A 26,451-nucleotide genomic window follows, 5' to 3' on the forward strand; every position below is an offset into this window, starting at 1 on the left:
CATTTGGAGTAATGAAGTGGTAAATTCTAAATTCTTTTTCCTTTTAAATTAATATTCTTCTGTAAAGAAGAGCTTTTCCTGCCTACCTCCCTTCCTCCTTCCCCTCGTTTTCCGTGAGTGAGTGTGTGTGTGGATATAGACTTCTGGATACCTTTTTCCAATGATAGCAGCAACCATTTATTGAGTGTTTATTATTTGCCAGGCACTGCGCTAAGGGTTTTATATGCACAGTCTCATACATTTCCCAGCAGCCTTGGGGAGGTAGATTTTATAACCCTTTCCACGTTTTACATGAAGGAACTGAGGTCTGAAATCGTAAAGTGCCCTGCTCTTGCTCGCAGAGATGGTGAGGACTCCAGACAGCAGCTCTGATGTCACTTCATGATGTTGCATCCCCACATATCATCCAGGATCTCCTTTCTCAGACTCAGCCCAGCCCACACAGACAGGGTCCCTACTAACACGTACCCTCGCGGTCAGAGCAGTGTAGATACCAGCCCCCGGGCCCTTTTCTGTGCTCGCTGCTTTATTTCAGAGTCTGTTGCCTTCTCTTGCCCAGCTCCTGGGTCTGTCGGTCCCTCCCTTACTTGTCCCCTGGAATAATGTCTCCTGATTGGATCAAGGCACACATGTTCAGTGCATCTAGCTTGGCCAGCTGGTTGGAAGAGCCATTTTCTAGTCCTTGGCCTCATGGCGTGTCCCACAGCTCCACCTGTTTTCTTGTGGTACCGTGGACTCCACTCCTGGCAACTGGGTTTAAAATAATGCTGTAATCTACTACAGTCACTGTTCGTTATGATGCTTGAATTGTCTCAGGTTTTGCCAGTGAGGACCCCTTCAGGTTGGCCCATTGTCCTATTTGTCACACCCTGTTAGTCTAGATAGCTTTCTTGCTTTCTAGCACAAGGTGCAGCAGGCTCACCTTGCTCTTTTTTTTTTTTTTTTTTTTTTTTTTCAAGAAACCAAGATACGGCACTGAGTGTGCTGATTGCTGCTGGGGTGTCATTGCTTCTAAGAATGAAGTTTTTTTTTTTTTTTTTTTTTGAGGCTTCTGTTGATAGCACAGTAGAAGTGAAGGGTGGTGGACAAGAAAACCTCTGTTTGGTTTCCAGTTGGAGTTGTGCAGAGTTGCTAGGGATTTGTGTGGATTAAGCTTCTGCACTCACCCTGCTTCCTGCTTGGTCACTGACCAGTCAAGCCTTGGTAATCAAGCAGTTGGGGACATTTGATTAAAAAGAATTTCTCTTTTTGCTGGCAGATAGACATTTCCTATGAACTTGATTCTCTAGTGGTTCTTTTTTCCCTTCTTTCCAAACTTGAAACTGTGAGGAGATAATTCTTTGTTACAGAATCTCCAGTAAAAAGCTATTAACAGAATTGAGGCTGCATCTACTACCTCATTGCTGTGTATTTTAGAACTAATTACTGGCTATTTTTCAAAATTAAATTAATTACCTTAATGGAGTACTTATTTGCCTAAGTTTAAAGTTCACTCCATTTTAATGTTTATTCTCTTGAATGGCCCATCAAGGGAAAAGAAAAAAAGATTTTTATTTTGTATCCTGGTTTGATATGAGAGTGTTTTCTTTCTTTTCTTTTTCTTTCTTTTTTTTATTTTTTTAAATAAGGCACCCAAGATAGTAATGGCCTAGGAAGCCCAGTCAGAAGAAATTTTTCAAGATAGGTATCTTTCTCAGGAGGTTTTTTTTTCAGTTATGGTTACATAGAGTGTATTTTATTTTAATGTTTAAGTGGTACTACAGTCTATGCTCTCCTCTTTTTATTTTTTTGGCTTGATTGTTTTCTTTTTTCCTCATAAGGTAAGCATTTTTTAACCTGCTGCTTTGTGATTAGAGTGGTGATTTATCTTAAATTATTTTAATAATAAATCAGTGTTGAACTGGTGTGCTCTTAAGATCCATTTCCTTTCTCTCTGTCTTCAAAAAGCAAGAGGTTTTATGTTTCTTTGGTGATAGGATAAAGTAAACCTTTGCAGGTTAATTGCTGTGTAATTAACACAGACAGGGTGGAGATCAGAGGACAGTAACCTATTGGGAAACATCCACAAGCTTTTGCTGTACTATACGGAAGTCCATTAGGTTGTGCTACCCCAGCTCCTTAAATAATATGCAGAGAAACCTGAGTCCTTTTCCAGGGAATCTGCTATGAGTTTTCCTCTATTGATGAGAGTCCTTGATAGAGATTCTTTTTAATTTTCAATTCTTGAATGTTATTTGTAATTTGATAAAGGCTTTTTTTTTTTTTTTTGATGGAGTAAAGGATCAAGTCCAGTTTAGCTGTTGGTGACTTACTGTTTTTATGTAAAGAAGATGGTCTCTAATACATTGGTTTTATTGACTAATCAGTAATCATTATCCATTATACCTGTCACTGTGCTGCTAGGATAGCTTCTAAGGAGAAAACTTACAAAGAAATTTAAAAATGACCACTAAATACAGAAAGTGATTTGCTTGATATAAACATTTAAAAACCTACGAAAGTATTTCAGTATATCTGTCTTATATTTTTATCATCTACCTTTTGGTAACTTACTTAATCTCATTTTTACCTGACAGTTTTATATTTTAAACACTTGCTAAAAATTGCTCCTTTCTACAGGGTGCCCTGAGTGTGCTTTTTTTGTCTGATATTTTGTACGTATAGTGGATGACTCGTAAAATGGGTTTATGGTCGTCCCCTCTCATTTTTTTCCTCTCTCTCTCCTAAGTTCAAGGCATATTCTGTTTAACGATACTTTTGTAATTTGGATGTTGTTATTCATAAAATCATTGGAAGGGCTTTTATAATTTTGGTATAAAAGCAAGTGAAAAATTAAAACCTCTCAGTGCAGTGTGGCATTCTGGAACAGAAATATGACATTAATGGAAAACAAGAGAAATCTGAATGAAGTCTGTGTTTGATTAATAGTAATGTACAATGTTAATTTTTTAGTTTTGGTAAATTGGGTATGTAAGATTTTTTTTTTTTTGATAAATTCTATGAGTAGGTAAGACATTTTAACATTAGTGGAAGTTGGGTAAAGGATATATAGGAACTCTCTTTTATTTAGTAGAAATTTAATTTACCAAAAGCTTTAAATATATGGCCATATGACTAAATAGTGGTGAGCCAGGTGCCAGGGGTACAAAGAGTCCTGAGGCTGGTCTCTTCTCTCCAGAATGTCACAATCTTGTTGGCAGGTCAGGGTCTTCTTATCCGTAAAAAGATGAGTAACAGTACCTTTATGAGGCAGCCTGTGCCAGTGAATGATACAGGGAGTCCTGTAAGTAGACACATGGCACGTTTGGAGAGGCCTTTGCAGAACAGGTGAAACATGAGCTGAGCAGGATGGGTGAGTACAACTTAGATAAGTAATGGAGAGGTTGTTCTAAGAGACAGGAGAGGCCATGAATTGAGGGAAAAATACTGGCAGTGATGATGCAGGGTGGGTTCGTACAGTCAAAATGAGCTAATGGAGACTTGCGCTAATCAAAGTACGGGATGATGAGGGTCTGACTAATATGCTGGAATTGAGATTTGACAGGAGCTGGTGATGACGGATATAGGAGCACAGAAGAAAAACAAATGAGTGGTGACTGATAACGTGAGCCAGTGGAAGTTACTTAGGGGGTTTGTGTTAAGCATTTCATTTTCAGGTAGTGCTGAACTGCCAAGTAGACTTGTCTGGCAAGAAGTTAGACCGGAGCTACTGGAGCATGGGAAAGGAGCCAAAGGTTTAGGACTCTACGTCTGGAGTAAACAGGGAGAAGCCAAGAAGGAAATCTGACAGCAGCATTCAGAGAGAGAACTAACGAGAGGCTGTGGCGATCACTGTAGCGTTCCTGAAGCAGGTGGAGGAGAGTTTCATAAGGAGGATATGCTAGCTCTGGCTGAGATATATCAGAAAGATGACTGTGACATCTTGAAAAAATAGCTCTCTGAATCATCATCAGGTTTTTTGAGATTGGTGGGCCTGGAGTCCAGTTTACAGGGGGTTAAGGAGTAAGGGGTGTGTGTGTGTGTGTGTGTGTGTGTGTGTGTGTGTGTCTGTGTGTGTGTGTGTGTGTGTCTGTCTGTCTGTCTGACTGTCTGTCTACAGGAGGGGGTTGTTAAGAACTGGGGACTGCAAATTTACACTAGTTTTTAAAGAAATTTGGCTCTCCATAGACAAGGATATATACACACACACACACACACACACACACACACACACACACACACACACACACACACACACACACACACACACAGACCAGTAGCTGAAGAGGGCAAAAGAGGGTTAATTTAATTAAATTTAACAAACATTTATCAAGTGCCAATTATGTGCCAAGGCACTGTGTTAGGGGCAGTGGAGGACACAAAATGTGATTAAAATATAGTGGTTTTTTTCCCCTCCTGAAAAAGTGCTACCTCAAGTTCTCTTAGTGTTAGGGAGGCAATTCGTCTTAAACACAATGCTAGAGATGCTGGAATTAGGCTTGCAAGCAGAAGAGCAAAATCAGTGACAGAACCACCTAAGGTGGAGGTGGGGGTGGGGAGTTGGAGAATTGATGGAGCAACGAAGGGAGAAGGGAAGAAAAGATGTTGCAGGGGGAGGAGTCTGGTCCTTGGAAGGGAAAGGGATCCTCCTTTAAGAGGGGCACAATGGAGAATAGGAGAAGATTAGTGTTAGAGCTATTTTGAGGTAGAATAGAGTACAAGTAAGGAACCCAGGAAGTCTTCACTATGAATGGCATGTGCTGCAGACTAGGGGTATGCTTTTTGCCTTTGGAAAGTTCTGGATGGACAGGAAAATGAGGCTGTTAGTGCTTATTTTTGGTCCTATGAGACAAAAATAAAAGAAACACCTGGGCCACTGAAAGTTTTGCTTTTGGCTTAGGGTTTTTTTTTCATATCTAATGAAATAGACATATTTTTTAATTGCTCAGATATATGAATGTCTCAGTGCCTGCAGTTAGCTAGGGTGTGTGTTGGATGCAGACTCTCACAGAGCTTAGAGTCTAGGAAAGGTGGTAAGAAGGACATATGCAGACTCTTAATAAATGCTTGCTGATTGAACTCTGATCTGAGATAGAAAGTGGCTATGTGCCCGACCCATGCACATGAAGTATTATGGGATATAGAGGAGAAAGAGAATTGGAGCATTTTTCTGGTTATTTCAGTAGAACAAGGACTTGAAATAAATTTGCCATATATTTAGCTGAAGGCCTTGTTTCTTCATAGACCTATTTTCTACGTGCTTAGAAACTATTGTGTGCTCGTGTTTTTTGGTCACAACTAAGTAACAGTACATAAAGAATTAATGAACATGATTTTGGCCACTCAAATGAAGGACGACATTATTTTGAACTCCATTTAGGTAGCACGTTGGCAGGACTTTAGGGTGGGCATTGGTTGGTGGAGTGTCTTTATTACTGCTCCAATTTGCCATTTTATGTATGTAAAGTTGTCTTAAAAGTGTTAGTACTATTTTATTGACTGTACTTTAAGTGCATGTACAGTAAGTAGGTGCAGGTCAATTGGAGAGAAGAACTAAGTAGTGCTACCTTTGGACGTTTATCGTCAGACGCAGGAAGAGATACAGAGGGGTAGAGAAGGGAAGTAAAAGTAATTTGGGGAGGAGAAAAAAAAAACTCACGTTTTTCTTTGAAATATTTTTCAAGATGATTCTTACCAGTGAAGGGGAGCAGAACGTGCCACCCCACACATTTTTGAGAAAGCTATTTTGTGCAGTCCTACTTGGAAAGAAAATTATAGAAGAGACTGTTTAGCTATCACAGGATAGGCCTAAAAAGTGATTCTAAAGGTATTAATTAAAATGTAATCACTACAGAAGTTGGTCTGAGAATTTCTCAACACTTGTTCTCACAGAACATTGTTAATCAGGGTATTGGTTGGTGTGGGGCCCCTGTTGAGGGATATATTTAACTGAATACCCTCCGATCACCACCCCTCCCCCTCTCCCCCTGCCCACCTCGGTCCCTGGAGCCCAGCTTGCTGCAGCCTCGGCTGAGGTCAAGCACTCCCCTTCCGGCCTCTCGAGGGCTTTCTCCATGTGTTGCCAGTGTGCCGGTAAAAATGACTTTAAACTCTTGTCAGTACAGTTACTGGTGCATGCATCACAGTCCCACTCAGATAAACCTGTCACAACATAGAGGCGGCCGCTGGAGAAGAGTACAAGGGCAGGCCTCTAGCTTTTCATTCGAGCATCACTAAACGTGCACAGAGTGCCCAATTATTTCAGCATTATTGAGCAAGCCTACAGGAGGACCCAAGCCTTGCTACATTAGATTTTCTTTAGTAATTTGCTCAAGTACCGCTGAGGACACTTAAAGGGCTTAAAACGGTGGCTGCAACCAGTTTCCTTTTCTGGGTTGTTAATTCAGGTTTTCTCTTTCAAATTAACTGTCGACGCATGCTGTGCAGGGGTTCTGGGAGAACTGTTTAACACTAATTTTCTCAATTTTCAAGCTTTTTTTCTTCAACATAACTGCTTTAACAGTCACATATATGTTTTGATTAGAGATGTATGATAGTGAGGCTTTATGTTTTGGAGACCAAAATACAGATGCTTTGTTAAATCTAATTTCATCTATTAAAAGTAAATTAGTTTCACTACTTAAAAATTAGGTTATTTACAGTGCATTGCAAAACCACCAAATCCAAGTAAAAAAGATAGCATTTCTCTATTGTTCATCTCCTTCCCTTTTATATATATATATGTAAAGAATAAATCTTTTTTTCATGGGTGCTGGGCTTTCCAGGATCTTTTTGCACCTCTTTCCTCTCCTTTTGTTGTTGGGGGGGTGTCTCGGATATAGGGAACAAGTTCAATATCTTTGTCTGGTTTCTCACAGCAGCAACAACTCCAGGCCCAGCATTTATCACATGGACATGGTCTGCCAGTGCCTCTGACCCCGCACCCTTCAGGGCTTCAGCCCCCTGCCATTCCGCCCATCGGTAGCAGTGCCGGCCTTCTGGCCCTCTCCAGTGCCCTCGGAGGCCAATCTCACCTTCCAATTAAAGATGAGAAGAAGCACCATGACAATGATCACCAAAGAGGTAAGCAGTTTTCTCGGGATGTCAGTCTGATATTACCTACCTGTTGCTGAGGGTAGGTCTGTATGTCATTGTTTATTGTTTCTGGGTTTCGTTTTAGCAGTGACTAAACAAAGGATTTCCCCTGGAAGGTAAATTAATGATTGGAAGCAGTCTTTTGCCAAATGATACCGTAGTGGTTGGCAAGAGTTAATGTGCTTCCCAAAGGCGGGGGGGGGACGCATTTCCTGGTTATTGCCTCTGATCCCTTGCTACCCCCTAAGTTCCCCAAGTCTAAATCAGTAATGACGTACCACAGTGCCCTGTGTTTGAAACAGTGAGTGGCGTTAATAGCTAATTTAGACCAAATGTATTTTGGGGAAAGATTTACTGATCATTTACTTGTTTGACAGCCTCAGTTATTACTTATAAATCACATATAATGCAGTGAGAATCTTGCAGGTAAGAAAACAATTTCAGTAGTCTTAGTAATTGAGAAAGTACAGCCCAAATTAATGAAATCTGTTGGTTTAACTACCTCTTTCACCCAGTCTGTTTAGAAGCATGAAATGAACTCATTTCTGCCTCTAAGAACAACAGTTGTTTATGTAAAGAATTGATTGTAAGGCCATTTGTGCTCCTTCTAGGTTGGTTTCTTCCCTCCACTAGAATAGATGATGGTGCAGAGACATTTTGATGTGACTTTGTGTTTGTATGGTGTTTATTAGTAGTTTTTGTTAGTTAATGGCAGAAAAACAAATGGAAGTCTCTCCCAGCATTCCTTTGTGGGAATTTACGTAGTACATGGGTGGTTCATTGGTCAAAAGGGTGTGGTTATAATTAAAACCTCATATCTGTTCTTGTTTCAGTGTCATTACCATGAATTATAATCTTGGGTCAATGATTTTTATCACATAAACATAAATTTCCCATCTCTGATGTTGGAAACACTGTACTGTTCATCATTCAGTTATCTTAGTGCTATGGTCCAGAGCTGAGGCATGTCTATAAATACTTCTATAAGTGGAAAAGTCGGAAACGAGTATAAGTAACACAAATATCCAGCTTTGGTTTCTGAAATTGTGTCAAAGGTAAATTGGCGCTTTGTGGATCTGGTCTAGTAATATTAATAATTAACTTTACAGCAAAGTTGACAACTGTGCCATTTACTATTTAGCAGAGATCAAATTTGACAAATGTATGATTTTATGTAAACTAACTGGTACTTTTCTTTTCTTCCTTCTTCTCCCCATTTGCTCTGCCTTTGCTGCTGTTTTGCCTACAGACAGAGATTCCATCAAGGTAGGACTCAAAATTACAGATGAAGGAATGGCTTAAAAGGGGGCTCTCAATGATTTTCATAAATGTAGTAATGGATTCTTTGAGATTTACAGGATGATTTGGTGGGCTGTACCAAATAGTGGTAAACTGCATTTTTATATTGCTTTCAGTTGTGCGTTTGAGATTTTTTAAGATATTGGTCCCATTTCTCTATCAGAATCAGATTTATAGATCAAGATTGAATTATAAGATCTGGCTTGCATTGCTCTTTTTATTATGTCTTTGCCATGTGAAAAAGAATAACTGCTTTTCTTCAGTTAAGCTTTGGCTATAAGATAAATAATAATGGGAAAAAATTGGTTTTTAAGGAAATAAACATTTTGGGAAACAGTTCCATTCTACAAAACTCTTTATCAAAACATTTAAGAGCATTTTTCTTCACCAGAAAGAATTTTTTTTCTTTAATTTAATGACATCTTGGTTTCCAGTATAGCAAGTTATTCTCCTTAGGTTTTGCACTGTCTTATCTACCTTCTCTATCTCTTTATAGAGAAGTTGTAGGGAAAGAGGAAAAGTCGTTAGGGCCTAATGATTTGGATGTGCTTGTGTAATACCATAATGGGGTATGCTAAGGGTGCCTGAATTTATATAGTAAGCAAACAAGAAAAACAGGCTACCACGGCAGAAAATGAGTAAAATATGAAACTGCTTGGTAACTTTTGAGCCAGGCACAATGTAAATATGCTACTGTATTGTGGATAATTGTATTACGCATGCCGTTGTATTTTGTATAGATTAGAAAGCAAGGGCAGTTCTCAAGCATTGGCCAAAGCACAGATGCTGTCAGTTCCTTTTCTCGTATTTTACAACAGTTGAATGTTTTGGAGCATAGGCAGTTACATCTCTTGCAGTTTGTTTGTTTGTTTGTTTATTTTTGGTTGCATTGGTTCTTCGTTGCTGCGCATGGACTTTCTCTAGTTGCTGCGAGCGGGGGCTACTCTTCGGTGTGGTGCACGGGCTTCTCATGGCGGTGGCTCCTCTTGTTGCAGAGCACAGGCTCTAGGTGCGCGGGCTTCAGTAGTTGTGGCTCGCGGGCTCTAGAGCACAGGCTTAACAGTTGTGGCACAGGGGCTTAGCTGCTCCGCAGCATGTGGGATCTTCCCGGACCAGGGCTCGAACCCGTGTCCCCTGCATTGGCAGGCGGATTCTTAACCACTGCGCCACCAGGGAAGTCCTCTCTTGCCGTTTTTAATGAAGTTATGTACACGGAGACTAAAATCTTCCCCTGAAACCACCTGTGCTGTCACTTTGAATGCCTCTTTATTCCTTGTCCTTTTATAATAAAAGGGAAGTAGGGTTTTTTTCCCCAAAGTCATTAAATGATGGAAAATAAAATGTATCTATTTTACCCTTCAAGAATCTTTGTAATTTGAAAGGGTATCTGCATACCCATAGAAATGTCAACGTTTACAATTGGAACTGCACACATTGAGTTATTTAATTATGCATTTACAGCTGTGTACTTTGTTGTATAATATGAACATCAGTACCTAAATTAAAAAGCATTCTTAATCAGAGTGTAGTAAGTATTCCACACATATGTACTTAAGAAGTAGTAAGTAAATGCATTGACCAAGATTTGCTGGTAGCAGCCCTTGGAAAGGCTGTCTAGTTATTCTGAGGCCAATAACATAAACATTCCCTGCTTCATATGATAAATACATACCTTCAGGCAGGCCAATGAACTAAACAAAAGCCTCCTCTCATGCCCCACTCCCAGAAGACTGTGAAAATATTTATACTCCAGTGCACACTTTTGTGTCAATTACATTTTATAGTCCCTCACGTCAGAGTAGGGTATATTTTGAAATCATCTATAATCATTCAGGATGAGTCTGGGAGTGAGTATCTATATAGCTTGGAAGCCAGGGGAAAAACAAAAGGAAATAGAGATGGATGATTTTGCCTTGATTTATTATGGAATGGTAGCTATAAATAGATATTTTTGGGGGTACTGTTCTTGAATTTGAAGTCGTGTTGTGTCAGGTTTGGGGCTGTCCTGTGGCTTTGCAAGGTGAAATAGTTCACTAATTTTTGTAAATGTGTTCTGTGATGCTCAGAGAAGCAGTAAGTTGCTTGTTCCATCGATCGTCCTCATCCTCCCGTAAGTGGTTCCTGGTTAAGAGGGGCTTTTTATGATTGTCTGCTGTGTGACTAGAGATGGTTTTTATCAGCCGGAGCATGCCAGTTGCCTGCAGCTGGAGTCAGGTTTGTATGAAATAATTTATTCATGCAGGATAATGCTCCTTAACATTTAACAGGTAATGAACGTGACATAAATTTCCTTCTTGCTTTTAATTTTTCCCTTTCCTCTTCTAATGTGCAAACAGGCAGCTCTGGTACTCTAAATAATAAGTAATTTTTGGCCATCTGTCAAAAGGAAATTTCAATACAAATTTAAATTAATGGTGCCTGAAATTTTTTATAGCTACTCTAAAAGCCTCTAATGTGCAGAAAATTCTGAATCTGCTGGTAGTAATTAGTGTTGCATGTAATGAGGATGTGGGCAATGTTATACAGCCCCAGTGTAACATTTTGTTATGGTAGCAAAATTTTGATTTATGCAAAGTTGTGGATGGGTTTAATTGTGAGAGACACTTTAAAATGTTTTTTTTGACGTTACAGATTATTAAACAGGGCAGATTTCAGAATAGCTTATAAAATATAAATTTAAACTTACTGTAAAGATTCAGGTAATTAAGATGCTTTACCTTTAGGTATCAAGTAAAAATGAAAGAAATTCCCTCGTTAAAATGTTGGGCCTTTTTCTTCCTTTTCTTTTCTCGGAAGGTCTGTGGCCGCTAAACCAAATGCTCTTGGCTTTATTGATCTTGTTTTCTGTAGCTCCAGTAGCCACGTTCATTCCTAAGCCTGTTATTTACAGACCTGTATCTGAATTTTTCAACAAGGATGGAGAAGGTAAACATGGACCTCGAGCAAGCACTGTAGGAGCCCAAGACTCATTTTATTTGGTGAGGAGAAACCAGAATGGTGTGTGTTCTAGGGCTGTTAAAGTAAGGATCCGAGGCTCCCGCTTGTTACTTGGCCATCCAGTACCCTCATACATGTGCCCACAGCAAGCCTCGGATTTGGGGCTGACAATGGCAGGAAACACAGACCACGGTCCACTCTCACCCTTAGCTGATAGGGTGGAAAGCCCAAAATAGGTTCCTACTACTCTTTCCTGAGCGGGGACTTTCTAACTTCTTCTATAGTTTCTTTTGAAAGGATATAAGTGAAACCGAGGAAACATTTTCTGAGGTAATGAGAGCTTCCACTGCCTATCCCTCCCGTGGGCTGAGGGGTAGAAATGGGTTGGCTCCAAAGTGGTGAGAGAGCAGACATTCCCACACGCTGCCAGGAGCTTCCTAGTTGCTGGAGGTCCCAGTTCGTGAAGAGGAGTCATTAGGTTCCTCACATCACTCTCAGTTTCCACTTGATTGGCTACATGATTCAGAGCTGTGAAGGCCAGATTGCCTAAAACTTAGTAGGAATCTGAGATTGAGAAATAAGTCCCATTACACCCCAAATGTCTACACCTTCTAGCAAAAACTAGCCACCAAAATCAAGACCAGCTTGAATATAAATGGCAGAGTTGCCTATCACCAGCTATTGATTAGCTCCATGACCTCTCCCAAGTTGGTGTTACTGTGCTTATTGTTACTTCCTAAGTCCCTCTTGTGTATGTTATGTGTCCTGTTTTTTATCCTGAATGCAGTAGCCTCAAGTCAGTCCTGTGAGGGATTTACCATTTTTTATTTGTAAAATATAGCATAAGTCCATTTTTTTTCTCTAAGTGGTGGTGTTTTTATTTTTATTATTTCATTGGATTGTCTTCCCCAGAGTGCCATATGCCTCATCGAAGAGTGTGCTCATTTTTAGTGATTCGTACATTGCCAAACTAATCTCCAGAGCGCTGCAACATCTAAAAATGCCACATGCAATATTTGAGTATGTTTCCACACAATCCACCAATACGGAACTTTATAGCTTTTGTAATTTTTGCTGGTATAAGTATGGATAGTGCACTTTTTTAAACAAAATTTACATATAGATACTTTTCAAGCTAAATGCTCTTCTGTGGGTATATATACTATACCCCCCCCCCAGCCCTGTCCTGTATGGATTCTTTGTTTTTGTTTAAGGGTTTTCATAATGATCTGCTTATTAGTTGTATCTGTGGCAATGCCTGTTTATTCTGTCATAGCTCTATTTTGGTATTTATTCTATGTAGATAACTAAAACATCATACGGTGATTTTCTTCTTGTCTCTCCAGTTATTCTCTGTTGGCAATAAAGGTTTATCAATGAGAATTAGACTAAGGCTCCTTTTATGTTCAAATTGAAGTGTATGATTCGGGCCAAGAAAGCACTTTTGCCTCATTAGTTGGGTGTTACAGGTGAAGGTGCGTTTTTAGCTTGCATTAACAGAATGATTACTTCTGTTTGCCACTTCACATTGTACATCAAGACTTAATGGTGAAGGTTTCTGTTCCAGGTTCTTGTGTGACCTGTGTGACTTGGCTTTTGTTCCCCTCTGCCTCTTTTTCCTGTTGGAAAGGAATATCAGTCTGAAAAGAGTGTGCCTTTTAATATGTTTAACCCCTCGCATGTCCTGTGTGGGAGAAAGCAGAGAAGAAACCACTTGAAGGAGGAGAGGTTGGCCAGTAGAAGAGAGGATAACTGGCCCAGGCAGTTTCGCTTTTAACACTCATTTCCTTTCCCCCATACAACTGTGTGAGGTAGGAAGGTTTGTGATCTTAACCCTTTGTGAGAAAGCTTGGTGGGATTAATTGCCTATAGACTTTAGAAGGACACATTATATATAAAGACAAAGGCCTAGAGTTGAAATCCATAAAATATACTATAAAGAGAAGGTATAATCAAAAACAACCCCAAAAAACAAAAAACCCCGAACACTACCGACAAACTAAACTGTAGTGGGGCTTGCACTGTCTCCTATTTTCCCCTTAGTCATCAGTAATCTGAGAAAAGAAGGTATGCCGTTAAGGGCTGTGAGTTGGACACTCCAGTTTATCCACTCTAACCTCTGTGGACCCTAGTTACCTAGTCAACCCCGCTGATCTCTGAGCATGTATATAGCTCATAGTTCAGATTTCATTGTGAAGGTAGGTGGTGAGGAAAGATTTATTTATTTATTGTTTATATCACATTTGAGGAAAGGTTTAGAGGTGTTGAGACCTTGCCCAAGGTCACATAGCCATTGCCATCCTCAAGGGAAAGCTTTCTGGGTGACTCAGTCTCATCCTTTGTTATTAAAAATTTGAAACATACTCAGCAGTAGAAATAATAGTGCCAAGATCCTCCATATACTTCCATATACTTCACATCAAGGTATAAGAGCTATCGATTTTTAGTCACATTTTAATCTTTCTTTCTTTGCTAAAATATTCTGAAACAAATTCCAGCATGCGTTTTACCCTTATGTACTTCATTACCTAAAATGAACACATTTCTCTAAACAATGGACATTTAATCACTTTTATCATAATGCCTTTAATCACTTAATAAAAATAATTCCTTGATAGCTTCTAATATCGAGCCTATAAGCAGACTTCTTCGATTATTTCAAAGAATTGGTTTGCAAGAGTTTCCCTCCTTTTAAAATTTTTTCTGGGCCACTGATTTGTTGAAGAACCTGGGCCAGCCTTCCTACGAATGGCCCATATTCTGGATGTCTCTGCGTGCTTCCCAGTGGTGTCAAGAGGACTTTCTCCTGACTCATACTAGGAAGAGTCTTTTTCTTATGATGAGAGAACGGGTAGAAGAATGACATCTAGGTTTGCATGTACATGTTGTTGATAAACAGTTCAGTGAAGTTTACCAATAATCGGGGAGTAAAATTTTTAGGAATGTATGCTGATCGTCAAGAAATAGAATTCTATTTGTATCCTTTTACCTTCATACACAGACTGTGATGTATTTGCAGTCCAGCTTCACTTACCAGACATGCATATTGCTTAAGCTAGGCTTTTAAAAATACATTTTCAAGTAGGGTTTTTAAAATATATTAAGTACATCTATTTCCTTAAGGGTGTAGTGTCCTAGATGCCCTGTGCTCCAGCACAGCATCGATCTCTCTCACTAGATTCTTAGCTCCTTGAGGGCAAGAATCTTATCTTCTTGGTGGAACTGTACAGGAGGACAAATCAAAGGTGAGTAAGGGGCTTCCCTGGCGGCGCAGTGGTGGAGAGTCCACCTGCCGATGCAGGGGACGTGGGTTCGTGCCCCGGTCCGGGAGGATCCCGCATGCTGCGGAGCAGCTGGGCCCGTGAGCCATGTCCGCTGGGCTTGCGCGTCCGGAGCCTGTGCTCCGCAGTGGGAGAGGCCACAGCAGTGAGGGGCCCGCGTACCGCAAAAAAAAAAAGGGTGAGTAGGAAGGGAATTGTAATAGAATTAGGATTCCCTTCTCCCTCTAGGTCAGCTGTGTGTCAACGGGCAAGTCATTTAACTTCCCTGGATCTCAAAGCTACTACTACAGGCATTTTTTCCCAGGCATCTGGAATGTAGATGTTTTGTTACGTTATTCAGTCCTGTCCTATAAATGAATTTTACAGTATACATCTTACACCATAAGGTATGTTTCAGCAATAAAGTTGGCCATACCATTAGCCAAATAAACACAGTGGTAATTATATTTCATTTTGGGCGTTGAGTGGTAGGGAAATAGTTTAATGTTCTAAAGTATACCTTTCAAGGATTTAATGTTTAACTCTTTGAATTTTCCAAAATAAGATGGTAATTTAAAATTAAGTGTTTCAGGGCTTCCCTGGTGGCGCAGTGGTTGAGAGTCCGCCTGCCGATGCAGGGGACACGGGTTCGTGCCCCGGTCTGGGAAGATCCCACATGCCGCGGAGCGGCTGGGCCCGTGAGCCATGGCTGCTGAGCCTGCGCGTCCGGAGCCTGTGCTCCACAACGGGAGAGACCACGACAGTGAGAGCCCCGCGTACCACAAAAAAAAAAAAAAAAAAAAAAAATTAAGTGTTTCAGCATTATGCTTGCTTTTTTATTTCGTTGTAGAGGTATTTGTTTCTGCCATGTATTTTCCTATTTAGAGTTACCTTATCACAGAATAATCAGGAATTTTGTTCTATGGGTTTATGATGCAGTAATTTGTTCAGTATTAATTGATACCTGCCTCTAGGCGTGTAAGCTGTGTGAAATGTAGCAGGTGCCCTAATTCCAGAAAATATGTTATAATTGTTTGTTTGTCAAACAGATGAATAAATATCTTTAGGGCATAGCTGGTCCTCAGGTGGTGAGCATGAATGGATTAGTGATGGGGGTTGGGGCTGTCTCCACCAATCACTGAGGCAGAACAAATATTAATTAGCAGGGGCGGGGCTGGTTGTGGGGCCCGCCTTCCCCAGCTGGTTTTTGGCAAGGGCGGTTTAATTCTTTTCCTCTATAAACCAAACCTCTTAGTTACCAGACATTTTCATCCCCATGTTTAATGTCTCTAATGTTCTTAATTAGAATGCATTTCATCTCTTGCAAAAATATTACATCATAAAGTTTTTATTCAACATGGTTTTTTTTTCAATTTTAAAGGGGCTCAATATTTATTTGTTTAAACTGGCATTTGAATTTCAAAAGCATTTGTTTCTCAAAATGTACATAATTCTTCCAAAAGAATTATTTGAAAGAATGGTTCATAATCTTTTTTATAGTCTTATATAGTAACACTTACTATAACCCACTCTGGAAAAATCATAAAATTACCCAGGGGGATGCTCAGTATCCTCACTTCTCTGTTTCTTGAATTATTTCTGCTACAACTCTTAACTTTACCCAACTTGTATATTTTGTTTTATTGTGCTTTTGAAGTGCTTCAGATATCTTCTGGGTTAAAGACTCTGTACACCTGGGGGCCAGCCACTAACAAGGGCTGTAATTTTGGACGTGAAGAGGAGTCATATCTAGTAATTACCATGGCAGCTGCCTTGGGACAGGGTTGAACAGAATTCGGGCTTCATGAAAGAGGACTGGAAAGGAAGTTTGCTGAGGGCTGACTAATTAATACATGCTCTAAGAGTTTTGGATCCTTTTAAATAAACTTGCTGTTACATGAAACTGATGAAGTCATATTTCAAGACTAAATGCTGCTTATATCTGGCAAATCAGAACTAAATTTTAGTTTGAATACTTGGTGGTTTTACTTTGAATCTAAAAACTGAACAAAATAAGTAATATGACTTTATCAGATTCATTATTCAGAACCAATCCAAATATTTCCGTATGTAATACATTTTAACACTTAAAAAAGCATTTTAAGTGTCAACTACTAGTATTGTCACTTTAATTTCTGTTTATGTGTGATAGTTGTAATTGGTGGCTAAGTCCCCTTCTCCCCCCACCCCTAACAGGAAAACAGTAACGTACACATGCATGAAATCTACTCAAGTGCAGTCTGCCTTTCTTCCCTCACACTGTTTGTTATTCCATCCCTTCTTCAACCACTAATGTTCATGAAAAGCTTACACTTTCCGGTCCCTCACCATGGCTGTAGGGTGAGCTTGAATTCTTTTTCATGAAAATGGACTTATTTATAATTGTATCACACCCTAAGGATTCATGAATCTTTTTTTTTTTTTCCCCTCAAATTGGTACTTTTCAAGTTGCTGAGTGTTGATATTTAAGGGAAAAAGGAGAGGGGAGGTGGAGGAAAGGTAAACAGGTTAGTGATGCCACCCAATGAGAGCCAGTAGGCAATGTAATAATACCTCATTTTTATTTATTCTTCCTTATAGTCATTGTAATTATTTTAGAAATTTTTGAGTATTCATTTATCTTTCTTTAAACTTCTGTTTTCTTGAGCGACATTTGGCCTTTTGAACAACAAAATAAAATTGGAAATGCTAATGTTTTGAGCCAACCAAAGGAGGAAAATAAAAATGTCACCATGGTAACAAAGCTGCTTTCTAGATGGTTTCCTAAGATATGCCTGAACTAGAAGCAGATGTCTGATTTGAGAATCTTGCTTCCTTCAGTGTAAACAAATAACTTCTGGGCAGGTGTTGGAAATAATATGGAAATCCTATTAAGGGGCCCCGGGTTCCTGTCAGTCAGGAAGCCGGTGCCACAAAAGGGCTGGTTGTCACATAAAGGAGCAGAGTAAATTCTCATTAGGCTTGAGCTTTTCCCAGGAAATGATTGTCTCGGTGTGTTCTTTCTCCTGTGAATCTGAATGTAAGCTGTTGCTTCTATTGATCTATTCACTGGCTTTATTTTTCTCCTCTTCATCCAGATCCTCCCTCTCCCCCGACAGCCTGTATTCTCCCCTTCACCCACCCCTTCCCTTTAGGTTAACACTTGATCTGTGCTACTGCTCTGAGAGTTGTGACATTTGTGATTTTAACCTCCCACCCTGAGTTGGGGGAGGGAGGAAAGTCACTCTTCATCCCGGGGCCTGTTGGACAAAGAAACAGGCTGATAACGCCGAGTACCGGGGGCTGTTAGGAACCACACAGCGAGAGGCAGCCACAGTCCTGAATACTGTTCTGTGTACATTTACTTGGAGTTAAGAGTATTATGAATTAAGCAGAAGCTAAAAGCATGAAGAGACAGTGTTTTTATGAACTTTGCAAAACGTATGTAGTTGTCTGGTAAGCCAGTAAAACTGCGCTGTCCAGTATGGTAGCCACTAGCCACAGGAAGCTGTTAAATTTAAGATAGCTAACATGAAATAAAATTTAAAAATCTAGTTTCTCTGTTGCACTGGCCACACTTCAAGTCCTCGGTAGCTGCGTGTGGCTGGCTGTCATAACTGCCCTAGCAGTGCAGGCGTGGAAGAGAGCCATCATCACAGAACGTTCTGTCAGATAGGGAGAGACTTTGGCCTGATAAGCCTCGCTGGTTCTGCTCTTCCGTCTGGTGAAAACCGATCCCTGATAGTCAAAAGCAAGGTTCCTCCTGATGCACAGAAAATTAGGGGCATGTGTGTGTTCTGGTTTCGTAGCTTCTTCACTGTTCCGAAGTGGTTGATACGGTTGACTGCACTGATACAGTGATCTTTTAAATGGTTGTAGGCCCTCCCCCCGCCGGCGGAATTGGTTGAGCACTTTAACACGGACCTTCCCAAAGTGGACCCCCAGGAGATGCATTTTAATGTTTCTAGATAGGAAGTTGAGGCAGTTTGGTGGCGGTGGGGGGGGTGAAGGCTATGCATAACGATGCTCTTTATAAAACTCGGAAGGTTAAATGTGGATAAACACTGAAAACAAGGCTTCAGAAAAGCCACACTATTATTATGCAGCATTTCTCGGACTCTAGTCCCCGAGACACACTTCATAAAGCCAATAAAGCGCACACTGGTGGTCTCCCGTTGCCCTAGCAACGGGCCATGGGGCACTGTGTATGTGAAATGCATGAACATCTGTGAATTAATCTTTTCTAGTTTGTTCTTTTCTTGGCACTGATTGGGCCACTCAGGCTTGTGCCTGTGACACTGTGTCTGGAGCAGTCCCCAGGACCTAGCCCTCAAGTGGATGCTGGAACAGCAAGTGAAGGGAGATTTATCCCGGTGGTGCGTCCAGCAGTGCAGGGATTGGCTTGACAGCACTCTCAGTGGGACGTTATTAGCTTACTTTCTGGTGCATGGGGAAATGAATAAAAAATTTCCTAGTAAGTCTGGGCATTATTGGGTTTATTGGGCTACCCTGAAAAAATAATCTTTAGAGAAAATTGAAATAATCACTTGTGTTTATACCACAGTTATCAGGACTTGAAAGGTCTCTGAGTTATTCCACACCCTTTGCCCCAGCCCCAGTCCTGCTCCAGGGATTATAACCAAACCATATTGGACCTGTCAGAATGAGACTTCTGAAGCTTAGGCTGGAATCTGTTTTGCTGATAAAATCTTGTAGTAACCTAGTCTGACCTTATTTAGAGAAATTTTAAACTGAGCTGGTGACAGTTTTGCCCTTGGGAGAAGAGAGCAAACTATGACTAAATGGAGACACATCCGGGAACAATACTTTGGAATTGTTCGATTAGGAGTTACTCCCCCACTCCGAACGGGATTGTCTTCAATTCTTGCCCCCAACAAAATTTTCAGACAGGCACCCCTCCCTCAGCCTGCAGCACCCTCCACGTACCGCGTGTGTTCCGTTCCTCCTGTCAGCGCCAGATGCTCCCTTGTTAAATCATTTTGCTCACCCTTGTCATTTTCAGTTTCCTTCTCTTCCTTTTTTCTCCGCCTCCATTCTCCCTTATGGGTTGACCCTCTTTCCTGGGGAGGAAAGAAGGATATTACATATGAAATGTCCCGTGTTGGATGTAGTCTGTTATGTTTAACTTGTAGGGTGAGAAATTTTGTTAATAAATGTATTAAGGCAAAGCTCTGTGCTTTATGCTAGTCCATTTGATTTGCTTGATTGTCATTAATATTGAGGGGCTTTTAAGTAGGAAGAACTATTTGTCAATTTGTATGTTTTCCTTTGCATATTAAAAAGACACAGCTGTACCTCTGTAGCTGATTTTCCTGATTTCCTGTTAGACAACTGAGCAAAAGTTATCATTTTAATGGTTTCTGACTTCGCAACCTGTTGGGATTGATAGATGAACTTGAAAATTGAGCAGTGCAGTCTGAATAAACTATTTAAAGTTAGTCAGTAGGTATTGATTGGCAGCTGGAGGGCAAATAGGCCTGCACTGCGTCTTTGGGGGTGCATAGTAAAGATTAGATGCAATCCCTTTCCTCAAATCGTTTTTCTATTAAAGTATGGAACTGAGATATAATGTCTTCTGAGTAGAATAAAATACATTAGTGGATTGTTCCCCTTCATTTCTTTGAGCTTCCAGTTAGTCCTGAATTCTCTTAAAATGTGCATATAGAACGAGTCTATGCTGATTGGAGGACTAGCTTCTGAAGGCAGTGTTCCCGGGAAGCTGCCAGGGCTGATGTGCAAATACATGCAAACAGGGAACCTTTAGCAAACACCAACAGCAATGCCAGTGGCAACGTTCTGTAGCCTCCCAGTCTTGATGGTGCCTTTTACTCTCATTCAGATTCTGTTTTGTGGGAATCAGTGAAACAATTGGACCACAGAGCTCAAATATTATCATCAGACTGCTGGGTGTTTCAGCCCACTCACTTGCTTTTCAGGTAGTTTCTCTGAATGAGGAAAACAAAGTTTTTTGTTGCTGCTCCCAGTAAATAGCCCTCTATTCCATTCAGATGGAATTTTCTTCTTTCAAGAGTCTTTTTTAAAGTTACCAACTTTGTAGTTGTTACCTAAAGGCAGCCTCAGAAATACAACAGTTACAGGGAATATTAAAGACTTTTAGAAGGAAGTAGCATTCTCAACTTGTGTTTTTTGTGTCCTGGACAAGTATTTGTTTTTTGCGAGCACAATTCGTTATGCCCCAAACTAAAAATTCTTATACACTCATGGTAAGAAGTGAAAATTCCACAGTAATAAATGGCAGTGAGTAAGCTGGCTATAGTGAGGAGAGGAAAAGAGTTTGAATGAGTTTGAATCTCTGCTCTTTCCTTTCTCTGTGTTTGACAAAGTGTGTTAAAAGCAGTAATTTTGTGGTTGGGAGTCCGCCTGCCGATGCAGGGGATGCGGGTTCGTGCCCCGGTCTGGGAGGATCCCACAGGCCGCGGAGCGGCCGTGAGCCATGGCTGCTGAGCCTGTGGGTCCGGAGCCTGAGCTCTGCAATGGGAGAGGCCACAACGGTGAGAGGCCCACGTACAGCAAAAAAAAAAAAAAAAAAAAAAAAAAAAAATGCAGTAATTTTGTAATCTGGATGTTTGAAGGCTGGAAAAGGAAAGAGAACACAAATAATATAGAGAGGAAAAGGTTTCCAGCACTCTGATATTTTATCCTTACTGTATGTACTGGCCCAGCAAACGGGAATAATCCGTGAATTTTATTTTTTCATTTTTTAACTCTTATTGTGTCTTTAAAGTACTTATAGAAGTAAAATCATATTTTCATTACTGTTGTAGGTATGTGGATCTATAAAAACAAATGGGAAAAAATTCTCACATGATTTTCTTATACACAGTATTGCAGTGGAACGGTTGGTGGTAGGAGTGGTCTCAAAAGTTGGGGCTCCCAAGACTGTACACAATACCTTGCTGTTGGGCCAACCCCTAGCCTTTGTGGGGCCTGGCAAAGATTACAAATAGAGGCTCTCCTACCATATGTTTAAGTATTTTAAAGTTATAAATTCAGTTAATGACCTTCATAATTTTCTGAAAGGCCAGGTTTGCATTTACAGTTCTCAGGCTCCTTAGGAGTTCATTGCTAGATGACGTGGGCCTTCACATATTTTCTTGTAGATGCCCCAGCTCTCACGTCCAGCTTCATTACACCCCAGTGACCTCCTCGCGTCTAGGTATGCCCACACCAACAGTTACGTCTGCCTCTGGGAGGCTCCAGGAAAAAGAACTGAGTTGACCCTGACTGTGAGCCTTTGGGCAGGAAATTTCAGGGTCCTGGTACCCAGCTCATGGTTTACAGGCGGGTAAGCAGAGGGTGTGGATGGGCACGTCCCCTTGGTCCTGAGGGAGGGGCTCTGCAGGATGAGGGCCGGGACCCAGGTCAGGCCCCTCTTATCAAGCTGTTTGGTTTGTCTATGATTTCACAAGCCTGTACATTTAAGAGGAAAGAAAGGGAAGTGGGGATTTGGAACTGTTACAACTCGAAGTAATTCTTTGTTAAATAAACATCAACATTTTATTCAAAATTAGGCCAGGAAATTGAGATTGTCAAATACAGTCTATGCTTTGTAGGTGGTTAACTACATGCTTTGTACTTTTTTTTTTTTTTTTTTTAACAGAGGGTTGAACACAGAAGGGTTTGGGTTTTTTTAGAAGATGTTGGGGGTAGGAGTTTATTAATTAATTTATTTTTGCTGTGTTGGGTCTTTGTTTCTGTGCGAGGGCTTCCTCTAGTTGTGGCAAGCGGGGGCCTCTCACTATCGCAGCCTCTCTTGTTGCGGAGCGCAGGCTCAGTAGCTGTGACTCATGGGCCTAGTTGCTCTGGGGCATGTGGGATCTTCCCAGACCAGGGCTCGAACCCGTATCCCCTGCATTAGCAGGCAGATTCTCAACCAGTGCGCCACCAGGGAAGCCCCCACTTTGTACTTTTAAACTATGCTTTGTGGGTGGTTAACACGTGCCTAACTATGCTTTTAAAATACTACATTAAAAATCATAAACGCATATCATACCTGTTCGCAGTGCATGAGAAAGGCAGGGGGGAACTTTTAAAGCTGAGGAAGGTAAAAGATAGTGGAGCACCATAATCATGGGTTGCCCTGAACAGCCGAGTGGCTTTCCCCTGGGCCCCACCCACCCCGGTCTGGGCCACAGGGAAGCAAGCGTGGGCCTGTAGTGACAATGCCCAGCAAAGTTAGAGCTCAAAGGATTACTTGTCAAGACTCTGCTTTCTTAGACCAAAGATTATCACTTGGAAGTAACTTAGGTCATGATTTCTGTTTTCATCTGCTTTTGTCCCTTCCATGTGCTTCCATGGTTGGACAGCTGGAAGTGCCACAGAAATATTTGAAGAGCCCTGTTTAGTAGTTTACATGGAAAGTCGTTGAATAATTCACACAACAAATGATCAGACAAGCACTTGTCCATCTGACTGAATTATTCTGTATGTTTGCTGAAGCAGGGAAGGAGGAGCACAGCGTTTCCTCCTTCAGAGGGTATACAGTGGCCGTATTGACCCATCTAGTTATTGGGTTTCAGCCTTTTGTTGACATTGTTGTAAATGAAAGCAGCCCTGACTGAGCTCAGAGCAGCTGGGCTGGATAATTGTGAAGGATTCATGCTTGTTGCTGTTACCCCCAGTGTTTGCAGTGGGTTGTTTGCTTTGACTTTTGTTGAACTGTTGACAAAAGCATTAGATACAAATGGGAACAAATAAAGTGGTGAGATGCCAGGAGGGCTTGGCAGTAGTAGTGGTTTTCATTCTGACTTAAATGGGGGATGTCAGAACTTATCTAGATGGGAAATGGAAGGTGGTGTGTGTGTGTAGAACTGTTTTCTTTACAGGTACCTGGAAAATAGTTTGCTGTTTGTGTACCTTGGCTCACAGAGGTGAGAGAATTAAGAAGCCACCATGTCTTGTAATCTTTAAAAAAAAAACCACATTGTACATATGCCCTTCAGGTGTGTTGCTGGCCAGGAATGCTATAACAGAAATGGTTTCTGGATTCCCCCTCCCCAGCTTAAAAAAATTTTTTTTAATAATGGAAGTTATTTTGGATTGGGGAGATGACAGGCATGACGTTGAGTTAGGGAGGATTAAGGAAAACAGTATATGCTAAAATAGTATAGCTAGCAAAATGGAAGTCATTTACTGGAACGCTTTTAATTTGGTTTAAACAAAATACTCTTTTGTATGTTCAGATGGGGAGTAGCTCAGCTGTTGTGAAGCCAGAAAATTAATGGTATTTTTAGTGAAACAGCAAAAGCATGTCAACAACGTAGCTGCAGATGATAATGCTGGCATTTTATTCATGAGGACTTATCAGTGCAGGTTACTGGACAACATAGTGTGACTGAAAATGATTGAGTGTCAGAGAAGCCACCGTCCTTCTGCTCGATGATCTCATTTTGTATTTGGTCTTCCTCAGGCTTCATTTGCGCATATATTTTCCCTATCGCGAACCAAAATATAGGTCTTCTTGGATGAGAGTTGTATGCATATTTCCCCCCCTTAAAATGCCTCCGAGTGAACGTTCTCCTTGAGTATTGACTGAAAGGCTGCAGAGTGTGTTTTCAGTGCACAGATGGTTAGTGGAGGTGGGTGGGCTTTGGAGAAAGGTCCCTCTGAAGAATTCATCTGAATACGTCTCCGGGAGTTGTCTAAAAACACCAACCAGAAACCTTACCACAATGCAGGAGGTGGATAACTGTCACAGAATTTGCCTTCCTGGCAAATAAAGGATTTGGAATACATAGTAAGGGCCAGAAAAAGGTTCATAAAACATGGGCAAGGATAGACAGAAACTATATTTAGGAAGTTGAATACCCTTTGGGACAATGTGTTTCTGTGATATGATAATGGAAAGTTTACTGAAAATGTATTTGAGTGGTTCTGTTAAGCCATGTCTTTGTGTTTGGTCTCCAGTTTTGGTCCAGAGCACTCTGGGTGCCATCAGTAAGATGTTCTTTTGTCGGTACTGCTTCACCCAGTGTCAAGGGAGGGAGGCGGCGGGTGCTTCCTCTTCACTGTGTTCTGTTCTCCAACATTATCTGTCGGACTCTCCTCCTCTACCAGTGATAGAAAGAATAGACGTACCTTTATGTAATTGTTCTTTGGTTCCAGTACCTCATATGACCAAATCTTAAGGAATTAAAGTGGAGAAGAATAGGAATTTACTGAGTTTATGTTAAAAGTGGGAATGTTAGATTGTTTTAATCTTTGCAGCATCTCTAGTCCTAGAGACTAGTAATCAGTTGGGAGGTGGGGGGTGACTTCATGGGCAAATTTGTTAAAAAGGACTGCAATCCGAATGCTCCCCAGGTAGCAACGTGGGGTGATATTTTGTTTATTTCATCACTAGGCAATCAGGTGTAGGGACCTAGATCTGAACTTCATAAGGAAGAAATCCCTGAAAAGACTGTACTGAGTGGGGGATAAATTCATCTGTGTGACCGAGTAGGTGATGTTTCTGACAGAGGTTAGTCTTCAAGGGAGGAAAGAGGTGGGGAAATCATGCAAGTTAGAAAACGTGGAGAGACAGTAAGGCAAGAAGTTTTCATTGTTAACAAGCGAGAAGTGAGAGAGACTAAGACTCCACAGACTTGACTCAGCATGAATCCAAAATTATAAGAGACCTTGGGCAAAAATACAGTAAAAGGCTTACCAGTGAAAGGAATGAGTTCCAGAGAAATTCACTTAGGCCAAGACAAATAGATCGGCCCACTGCACCCCTCAGGCCATGGCCAGGGCCACAAGGGTGAACATATCTTGGAAGAGACCGGTTTTACAGACAAATCTCTTCCCTCCTCCTTTCCCACTCACTACTGGCGCAGTATTCATGTTTGCTGTGCTCTTAAAGCTAAAATTAACACCCTTGTAAAGGGTGACTCAGTGCGGCTCTTTGTACACTCAGTTTGAACCACACTTCTCAATATTGGGAAGCTGGTGGGTGTTGGGACCTGTCCACATCTGTGCACGTGACACGCTGTGAACCCCAGCCAGCCCGCAGGTGCAGGGCAGTGCAGGGATGCTGGCTAGAAATGCAAGCTCTGGAGTCAGGGTGGCCCGGGTTCAAACCCTGCATTCTTGCCATTCACCAGCTTTGTGACTTTGGGCAAGCTACATCCCTCCTGTTCTGTTTTCTGTCAGTGGGGAGTGGTAAAGGTAAATGTTCAAAGGTGCCTGACACTTAGTAAGTGCTCAATGAATCTTACTTTTTTTTTAGTGTACAGTATGGATAATTTGAAAGTAATTTGGTTCCATTTATTTTTGGGGGGGTTAATATTTAAACTAACTTGCATTCCACAAGCAAACACCAGGCTGATAGCAGAAAGCAGCAAATTAGAAATGTGCCAGGCTGTGGGGGAAATTATTCTGGGATTAAAATTTTGCTGCAGAAAACCTACAAAATGAATCTTGTACGTGCAGATGGTTGAGAATTAACTTTACCTGATCTGAGCACATATTTAAGTCCGAAGGGGATTTTGTGATTCCAGACAGTTCAACCTCGGCTGAGAAACGTGACTTTTATGTTTCACAGCCAGAACCACTTGCCACTCATAATAGTTGAAATTGGAGACCAAACAGGAAGAACCTTGTGGGTTCCTGTCAGCCCGTATTCAGGCTTTAAAAGCCATTCCCCTGTTGTGGTGGGCTGCGTGCTTCTGCTGGTAGGAGAAGCTGCTAACTAGCCTGACCAACTAGCCTGATGAGTGCCAAAGGAGTGGCCTGAGGACCGGGGCTCGCGCTTCACCGTGCGCTTCGCAGGGAGCCTCTTTTACTCTCATGTCAGATTATCTGTAAAATGGACTTCTCCCTCCAGGATCGTAAACCGTCACAATTCCGGCGTTCCTCTGATTGTTTGGGGAGAAGGATATAC

The 26,451-nt window shown here is 41.1% G+C and overlaps 1 protein-coding gene across 10 annotated transcripts in view; it reads left to right on the forward strand.

The window, feature by feature from the left end:
• The window catches only part of TLE4 (TLE family member 4, transcriptional corepressor), a 155,360-nt gene that overhangs the window by 68,140 nt on the left and 60,769 nt on the right, over positions 1 to 26,451 (forward strand). For 6 of the 10 annotated variants that reach the window (XM_049711645.1, XM_049711652.1, XM_049711649.1 and 3 more), the window contains 2 exons: positions 6,858 to 7,062; positions 8,324 to 8,340. In XM_049711645.1, coding sequence (XP_049567602.1) covers positions 6,858 to 7,062; positions 8,324 to 8,340 — 222 coding nt within the window. The remainder of the gene's footprint in view (positions 1 to 6,857; positions 7,063 to 8,323; positions 8,341 to 26,451) is intronic. The other 4 variants (XM_049711646.1, XM_049711650.1, XM_049711647.1 and 1 more) reach the window with 1 other exon arrangement.

The sequence above is a fragment of the Orcinus orca genome, chromosome 6 (assembly GCF_937001465.1).
Source record: "Orcinus orca chromosome 6, mOrcOrc1.1, whole genome shotgun sequence".
Lineage (NCBI taxonomy): Eukaryota > Metazoa > Chordata > Mammalia > Artiodactyla > Delphinidae > Orcinus > Orcinus orca.